The sequence below is a fragment of the Manis javanica genome, chromosome 14, assembly GCF_040802235.1.
Source record: "Manis javanica isolate MJ-LG chromosome 14, MJ_LKY, whole genome shotgun sequence".
NCBI classification, from domain to species: Eukaryota; Metazoa; Chordata; class Mammalia; order Pholidota; family Manidae; genus Manis; species Manis javanica.
This window is the reverse complement of record NC_133169.1, coordinates 57,451,516-57,460,814: the sequence shown is the minus strand read 5'-3', so window position 1 is coordinate 57,460,814 and position 9,299 is coordinate 57,451,516. Positions and strand designations below refer to the sequence as shown.

Sequence of the window (9,299 nt, the reverse complement as noted above, 5' to 3'; positions counted from 1 at the left end):
GTCAAAGAGAAACTGGTTTTCTTGCACCGTATCAGCATTATCTTGAGACAACTACCTTGGAATAAAAAGTGTTTTTGAGTAGTAAGTAAGCACAGGATGAACATCTGTTCTGGTTTGCCTGGATTTAAGCCCATTGCAGGAAAATTATTAATAATATCTTCATTTATTCTCAAAAGTGTTCCAGTTTGGATGATCAATTATATGATTGCCCTAATGAAATGCATTAGCGAGATCAGTCTGTGGTACTTGTTCGATATCAGTGGCTCCCCAGTCCCCTTTCCCCAGATCTAAACAAGCTCCATTATAGAATATTAGAAAGCTTCTCTACTTCAGGTATAAGCCATTCACCTATGGTTACTGTCTATTTTAGTAATGACCAATTTTAATAGATTCAATTTATATATATTCATCTTCTTCCTCCAAAAGAAAAAAAAGAACAATGAACTTTTATCAGGCAGAAAGATAAGTGACAATAATGCAAGAAACAATGAACATAGAATTTTTTTCATTAACAATCCAAACACTACAAAACACAGAATATACAGCTTAAAAATGGGAATACAAATTAATGAAAAATGGGGTACACGTCACATTAGCAATGCAAAAGACCAGCTTAAGCATAGTTTCTCTAAACCAACAATTAATAAAAGGAAAGTGCCCTTTTCTCAAATATGCACAAAAATATTTCGGTCACTTCCAGGGGAAAAATTAATCAAAGCTTTCTGCTAATTCTATATTACAGCATGTATGACTAATGGTTTACAAAACTTAAGCATCTTGTTTCACTAAACATTTACAACCTTTTCCAGTCATTATACACTCACTCAATCCAGTCTGTCAAAAATAAAATTATTTCATTTCTATGCTTATGAAATAATTGTGGATATGTTACAGATCTCAGGGGGTGAACGTGTATGATCAGGATAGTGATTAGAATAATGTCATGGATCTCAGGTGGGCCAAAGGTCAAACAGAGAAGACTCATCAGCCTAGTACACCTGCATGTTGATCACTGAAGTAATTCTAGCATTTCTAAAATAATCCTAGTTGTATATTTCTTCATTCTAAAAAAGAGTCTAAAATTTTCATATTAAATTTGCTACCCACTTCTAGAATTTATTCAAAGTCTATTCAGGTATGCCACTTGACAGAATGTTTCTTTCTGGGTTTGTATTATTGTTATAAGTTGGAGTCCAGCTAAAAAAAGTAAGGACTCAATAATATGTGCCTTTTCTTCTACATGTTTAATGATTCACACTTAATTTTATGGCAAACTGCACAATCCTAGGTAGAGCTCTACAACGTGAATGAGAAAGAAAATATTTAAATTTAAATTTTTCAAGCACTAATACCAACATCCGCTGCAACCTGTGCCCCCAAAGGAGGTCTGCAAGCTCATGCTCTTAGCCGGGACTTTACACTAAGTCACGCTTCACAGGTGAGTTCTAAAACTAAGCAGATTGGGAAATCACATTGATACCTCCTCCCGAGCCACAATATATGGAAGGATCTATGGTCAGTCAGCCTCATCTTTGAGCTTTCTGGTTCATACGCAGCCATCTGCACCGAGTAGATGAACATTCCCGTGAGGCGCTCGCTGGCTTGAGGATGGAGAAGAACCCCACTGTGGTCCTGGAAGTGGCTCCAGCGGCCACCCAGTGGTCCTTTGTGTCATTCACTGCTGCTACCACCATCCTCTCGCTTCGGGGAGGAGGAACCGTCCCGGACGGGCAGCAGGTCATAATGGCAAGGGATGTGACTGTTCTTGGGGAGGTCATATGGATCCTGCGCGAGAGGCCTGTTATTGCTGAATATTCCTTGGACAACACTCACTGTCGGTTCTGTGACAACCAGGGACACATTAATTTATCAGCAGTGGAAAACTTTTAAAAAACAGAATAAGGCATTTCTTGTACAGATCAAACACACAGAGGCTTTTATAAAAATATAAGGCAGTAAAATATATATATATATATATATAAGGCAGTATTAATTTTAAAACATATGATCTTTTCATAGTTACACAGAGGTGCCTGTTCTGGGGTTGACAGACCCACTGAACAAAAGGGTGATGGTACGGTTGGGATGAAGACATCAAGGGAATATACAGAAAGCCTGGATATGAATCATTGTCTGCAAAACACCTGGGAGACAATCTAGTCCAAACCCCTTACTCTACAGGTGAGAAGACTGAGCACCTTATGTTCCTATATATTCATAGAAACATTTAAATTCACAACTTTAGGACTCAGGCCCTCAGCTGAATTCCCATTTTACAGTGGTGTGCTTATGGGATAATTCAAAGAGCAATTGTTACTGACTTATAAGAATAAATTTAGTATACTATGTATTCCATTTTAAAAAGCTGTTCTTAATACTTTAAAAATAGTTACATATCCTTTCAGGGAATGTCTATGGCAGAAGATGAATTACTAGTAACCAGAGTTAAGTTAGACACTTCATTTACAAGTAGTAGAGAATTATTTAAAGTATCAATCAAAATTACTGAGAGATAGAGAGAAAAATTTAAATATGTAGTCCTGCTATCTAACCAATGATATAGCTCTGGTATGTTTTAACTTTCTCCAAATGGTATTTCAAGGGGCAACCAAAATACCTCTAATGTTACACCGAATTCATATTAATTTTCATCAAATCACATCTGAGAATATTACAATACAATAAACAGATTTAAAAGCAAAATGTTTCAATCCTGCTAAAAACATTAATATAATGAATGCAAACAGGAAATGGAACCACCTGTTTAATCCACTTGAACCATTTGTTTTGGCTAAGTTGACATATTAGCTAATATGATACATATGCTATTCCACATGTGTGCTAACACATTCACTATGGTTACAAAACAAAACATGGATGACCAGGCAAGAGATAAGGAAAACTTACTAATATTTTCTAAATGGTATTTTCCCTGAAAAACATATTTGATGCCAATTAATATGATCACTGTAAACAAAGGTTGCATTCAAAATAAGGGCCATTATTTTCAATAAAGTTTCAATATGGTTTATATGCTAGTGTATTCTCAAAGACTTTAAAATTGCTTCCAAAAAAACAAATTGCATACTAGGTTCTTTCTTTCATTAGAAGAACTCACCAACTTCATAGACATTCTTGTTGGCTGAAGTTGAGTTATTGATCTCGGCGTATGGGGAATCTCTCCGCGCTGGGGACTTCATCTCCACGTAGCCACACTCCGAGTTTTTGGGCATAAGCACAGGTGGGTCTTTAATAGTGGCATATGGGTTTTCAGAACTGCTTAAGGAGCAGTTACTTGAGTTATATTCAGAGTTCTTTCCCAAGTCTGTGAAGGGAGATGGTTGGAAAAAGCAAATGCTATTGCATGGACAACATTATTTTTCCTTGGCAATAATTTTACTGAGCAGATTATTTCTTTTTCTTTGTAGCTAGTTTTCTACAATTATTGAAGCTGCAGATAATACTATACATTTTGGAGAAAACTTGCTGTAAAACTACCCATCTATAAGGTAATTTTAGCTCCTCACTGAATACCGATGTAAACATCATGGACTTGATTTTGTTTTGATTATCACTCACATAAAATTAATACCATTCCATTTTACTAATAGTGTACGGATTCTCAAGGGCTTCAATCAAGAAACCATCTGCTGATGCCCCCAAGAGCATGAGAAGCTTCTGTTACTGTGGTGAGGAAGCCATTTGTTCAGGGAGGAAGCCTCAGGACTGGGCACATGGAGTTACTACACAGATTCCTCCTGAATGACCATTCTGATCTCTTCCTACTTTCCCTGCTCTTTCCTTTTCCACATTTCTCTCAGCCTTAAGCCATATTTCCTTTGAAGGAAACAGAATGATTGTCCAGCACACTGAAACTTCTGTTCCCTCAGACTTAAACAAGATCTACCTATGGACACTCTCTTGACATCGGTCAACCATGTTTGAGTCTTTGCTGGAGTAATGAACCACACTAACAATTCTACATGTTCTCTATGCTGCCACCTTTGCTCATTTGACAAATTATTTCAGGCTCTCAAATAAAATTTTTTTTAAAAATTGCAATTCTGATCAATGTTTTTCTTCCTCAGACTTATACCTTACCTTTCAAGGATTTCCCCATGTAACTTCTGTCAAGTCCAAAAGCACCTGTGATAAAGGAAAACAAAATACCCAGTGAGAACTGAAAACAAGAGGAAATCCACCTACTATGCCAAGGACACGGAGGAGGATGGTTTGAGTACCCACCATCTCCCCACAGCAGGAAATAATCAAGGCTGCTGCTTTTCAAACCTTCCCACCAGATCATGTGTGCCAGACGTCCCTGGTGCTTAGACTTAAAAACACATATACATCATTCTGCTCATTCTCCTGCTCATTTGCAGTGACTTTGGGAAAGGCCGATCAGTGAAGTACAGTCTAGGGAATACAGCCAATCACACTGTATGCAATAACTTGGTGTGGTGACAGACGGTAACTGCACTTATCACGGTGATCATTTGGTATGTTGAATCACTATGTTGTACTCTTGAAATAAATACAATATTGTACATCAACTATACTAGAAAAAAACACAGGGTAGAAACTGAGGCACAAGTGAACAAGTACACTTGATTCCAGGTTGCACAGCAGAAAGGACACGGCCAAGACGAAAACTGAGACCAAGGGCTTAGATTCCATCCTGTGTTAGCCACGTGACTGGGGGCAAGATGTTAAAACTCTCTGAGTGTCAATTTTCTTACCTCTAAAATGAGGAAAATGAAACCTGCCTTCCAAGCCTCCCAAGGTTGTTGTGATCATTAAGGAAAAGAGAGCCTATGAAAAGGCCTTGTAAATTCTGCAGCGCCATGTGAACGGTGTCAGTGCTGGGACACTATAATGTGTCATGCTGCCCTCGGCTTCAGTCTATCTGTAAGCATTCCAAGGCCTTTCTGTTTATCGATTAAAGGAATGTTATGGACAGAGTGAAGTGATGGGTTGTGATGAACACTCGAATAAATAAGAGAATGGTAAGGAAATGAACCCCTACCACTGGGCATGCATTTCCTACAGCGGTGTTAAACTCAAGTTCTGAGGGTCATTTCCTCTGGGACACACTTTTGTGGAGAAAGAGAGGATTCCTAAAGCAGGGAGGGTGTGTTAAAATCCATCATCGTAGGACAGGAAAAGGGAACGTTCTCTCTGAGGCACACTCTCTTGGGTCTGGGCTGTGAGGTCTAGCCCAGCTCCCCGCTGGTGGGAGAGGCGCTCAGTTGTGCAGGGAGGCAGGATAAAGATGAGTAGTGAGGAATTAACCTTCCCAGAGAGAGGTCTGGCCTTTGCCCTTGGTTCCTGCAAGGTGATCTCTAAGTCCTTGGAATGTTCTGCCCAGTAAGAGTGTTTTTTTGTCTACCTGGGGGCCTAGGTAAGACTTAGGGCTATAGAGCTACTCTGTATAGTCTAAGAAAGTGGCACATGGGAGAGATTTGGATCACCTGGCATCAGTTTGACCTCCAGACAGGCTGGTAACTGAAGGTCAACCACATGGGGCCATATCTAGTGACCAACCCCTCATAAAAACTCTAGACACCAAGGCTGAGGTGAGCTCCCCTGGTTGGTAACACTTTGTGTATTGTTAGTGCTGCAGAAGTTAGTGCCTTCCTTCCTTGATTCCACTGGGAAAGGCCAACTGGAAGTTTCCTACTTTGACCCTTCCTTGACCTCACCCACTGCATGTCTTCCCTTGGCTGATTTTAATCTGTACCCTTAGGCTGTGATAAACTGTAACCAGGATTATAACAGCTTTCAGGGAGTTCTGTGAGTCTTTCTAGTAAATTACTGATCCTGAGGCTGGTCTTGGGGATTCTCAGACTTTGTAAAGGGACCCCATGAAGATGGGCAGGGCCTGTGGCCTCCAAGAGCTCCCTGGAACTCTATGTTACTCTTTGCCAAATTCCCTTGGCCATTTCCAAACAGTAGCAAAGTCTTATTAAACACTCATTTTGGTATTAGCCATGCAATGGCTAGCCTTCTCCATGAGGTTTAAAGAGAGCAGCAGCATGGGGTACATAGTAAATTTGGGAACAAGAGTTGGGGTGGTGAGATCAGCCTCCGCTGCCAGATATTCTCTTCACTGCTGTGGAAGACCAGGGTGCTGTCCTAACAAGAGAACAGGAGGATTCCTCATAAACTCCTGGATGTCCCAATCTCTGGACAGATGCTTTCAAATGCTTGGTTTAATCTAACTCATATAAATGAGCCAGAACAGGATCATCATTGCTATTTTATAAATAAACCAATCAGCCTCGAGAGGGTGATTGACCCAGTGTCATATAACAACCAGGAATTTATCTCAGGGCTTTTGTGTCAAGCACAGGGCTCTTTCAGACATCATGACTTTTCCATCTTTAAAACACCTCCACATTTCATCATCCAGAATGTGCCTCACTCAGTTCTTGGGAAGGGAAGACTTTCTCTGTGCTACAACCTTAAAGGGACATTAAATGCAGAATTACCCTTGGATGGAAACACATAAAGGTGATCCAGAATTTCCAATATGGATTTTACATTCCCCACAATCAGTCCCGTGGGTCTCATTGAGACAGAAAGCAGAGAAGTTTATACATGCCTGTTGCAGTGGCTGTGTGCTCTGGAATCAGGGCAAATGATAGCCTTTCCCTCATTAGTGATGGGTGCTATTTTCCCAATATCCATTTAGAGCAAAATTATTAATGTTATTTAAGCTTTTACAAAAAAATCCCCCTAATGTTAAATGATTTCACCAAAAAGCATATTGTGAATCTCGCACATAAATAATTTTAGGAGGGGTTTATAAATACACATCCTAATTGATAATGTTGGTGTAGACAGCAAATGAAAGTAAATAATTTGTCCTCGTTTTCCTACTTACACATTTGCTTTTCTATAGTAAGAGGGGTTTCCAGAGCCCACAGAATTAGCTGTTACATTTGGCTCAGGTGACCTGGCGTATATGGTATTCCCAGAAAGGTCACGGAGAGCAGTCAGAAGACCCCCTTCAAGACTGGGCTTTACCCACTTCCTTTGATGAAAGTTCGGATAAGAGAGTTAATCTCTCTGTGCTTCCCAGTTGATTCCTCTACAAAATAAGATTCATGGAAGGACCCATCCAGGAGAATTGCCAGATTCAGCAAATCAAAACACAGGAAAGTCAGTTAAATTTGAATTTCAGAGAAATAACAAATAATTTTTAGTATATGTATGCCCATGTAATATTTGGGATATATTTATAGTAAAAATATTAGTTGCTTATCTGAAATTCAAAATGGGGTTTCCTAGCAGCCCTAACCACCAAATAAATACAAATGATGACAGCGTTTGTTACTCATACCCATAATGCACCACACACTCGTTAATTACTGGATGGCCAAGCTCCTCCCTGAAAATAAGGTGCACATGCTTGGAAAGGCCACCATATACTCAGTGGGGTCTCATTCTTTAAGTTCTTACATTGTGGTCCAGGAATTGCCACCCCTTTTGCTGGAAGGACAAGAGATCAAAACTATTCTCATAATAACATGATGTTATTTACATTTTTCACTCTCACTCTCCATCGAGAGTATGGTGGAGTTTTCCAGGAGCTACACCAAGTGTAAGATCACCACTGACTGAATGCAAAGGCAGCTCCAAGAATCTAGTGATTCTCTAGGAAGCTGGATGCTACAGAGACTTATAAAAGGGGAAGACAATGCTGCTTTTCTAATTTTTTTTGAAAATGGAGTGTTTTTAATTTGTTTTTCCTTTCTTTTTAAAAATGTTTTTATTGAAACATAATTGATCCACAATATTACATCAGTTTTGGGTGTACTACATAGTGATCCAACAGTTATACACATGACTAAATGTTCACTGTAGTAAGTGTAGTTACCATCTGTCACAATACAAAGATATTATAGGGTTGTGTTTCATAAAAATGCATTTTGTTATCATGAAGTGAGATTATTGTTATTATAAATAAGTAAGTAAATAAGTAATGATTTTAAATGGTCTCAGTTTTAATTTTTAATCTGGTGATTATCAATATATATAATCCACCTCAACAGAAGCTCTTTGGGCTTCTTGATAACTTTGAAGAGTGTGAAGTGTCCTGATTCCAAAGCATCTGTGAACTTCCGACTCACTATATCGCTGTTGATCTCTCTCTTTTTTTTACCTACAGGGGGAGAAGGCCTCAAGTCTGGGTGCCTTATATTAAGAGAGAGCAAAGAGGAGCCCACATCCTGGTAAAAAGCTGACTGGGTTCAAATCCCAGTTCTATCATTTAATAGGCTTTGAGACCTTACTTAAGTTACTGACCCCGTTTATGACTCAGTTTCTCAGCCATATCATGGAGATGATGATGATAAGAACAGTACCTATCAGTGTTAATTGTGACAATGAGGTTAAGTTAACGTATGTAGAGTTAGAATGGGTGCTATGAGCAGGCAGAAATCCTTGTCTCATTATCAGTTCTTGGAACACAGTAGGAACTCAATAAATGTTCGTTAAATAAAAAAGTGCTCAGGACAGTAATAAGCCCCATACAGATACTGGGCACAATTCTATTATTTTGTCTTCTCATGCACATTTTCATTAGCCTGCTCTGGCGCAGATACGCATCTATGACTATCTGCGGTGACTGGGAGGCAGAGGAGCTTGCTGAGGACGGCCCTTGGGGGAACTTGCCGAGCTCGTTGAGGTAGCCTCCGTGTTTCCAGTCCGCTGGCAGTGTGCCCGTGCAGTCCACCACAGGGCCTCTCTTCCCGGGAGTCACATTTTTCAGATTCACAAACAGCTGATTGTTCTTTGACTGTTGAAAATATAAACGATAAAAAAGATGTAAAAATAATGCCGTGTGGCCCAACACGGTGTTACTGATCTGGGGAAAGCTCGTCCATGGCAGGTGTCAAGGACCGGTTCTTAAATGAGGCTGTGCAGAGGGGCTGAGGTGGCCATTTCCAACATGGTGGACATCAGCAGGCAGTGGAAGTACATGGCCTTTGGCCCCAACTGCTTCCTCCACTGCCTCAACTTCTTCATTTCACTTTGCCAATTAGACTTTAACTGGGTTTGCATACATGGAACTTTGAACTGGAAAAAACAAAGTCTTGGTTAGAGCTCTCCATCAAATATTGTAGGACCTTGTATGAGTCTCCAGGAACTCTTAGCAGTTGTCTTAGCTATGAACACAGGATAAGGTGATCTACTTTGCCTCCCTTCTGAATGTGTACGAGAACAAATGTAATGATGAGTATGAAAGTCCCTGGAGAATGTAAAGTGCATTTAACTCTTAACTATAATTAAAA

The 9,299-nt window shown here is 39.7% G+C and overlaps 1 protein-coding gene and 1 long non-coding RNA gene across 2 annotated transcripts in view; one reads left to right on the top strand and one right to left on the bottom strand.

Annotated features, from left to right (window-relative positions):
• Nucleotides 1–328: 328 nt before the first annotated feature.
• The window catches only part of MEGF10 (multiple EGF like domains 10), a 161,088-nt gene continuing 152,117 nt past the window's right edge, over nucleotides 329–9,299 (bottom strand). The window contains exons 22-25 of the mRNA XM_073221906.1: nucleotides 8,680–8,803; nucleotides 4,102–4,146; nucleotides 3,119–3,325; nucleotides 329–1,841 (exon numbers count right to left, since the gene is read on the bottom strand). Of these exons, the coding sequence (XP_073078007.1) occupies nucleotides 1,672–1,841; nucleotides 3,119–3,325; nucleotides 4,102–4,146; nucleotides 8,680–8,803 (546 nt within the window). The 3' untranslated portion in view covers nucleotides 329–1,671. The remainder of the gene's footprint in view (nucleotides 1,842–3,118; nucleotides 3,326–4,101; nucleotides 4,147–8,679; nucleotides 8,804–9,299) is intronic.
• Nucleotides 1,299–4,079, top strand: LOC118972010 (uncharacterized). Its single transcript, XR_012125195.1, has 5 exons — nucleotides 1,299–1,438; nucleotides 2,020–2,181; nucleotides 3,109–3,241; nucleotides 3,429–3,509; nucleotides 3,612–4,079. It is a non-coding gene; the product is annotated as an uncharacterized lncRNA (long non-coding RNA).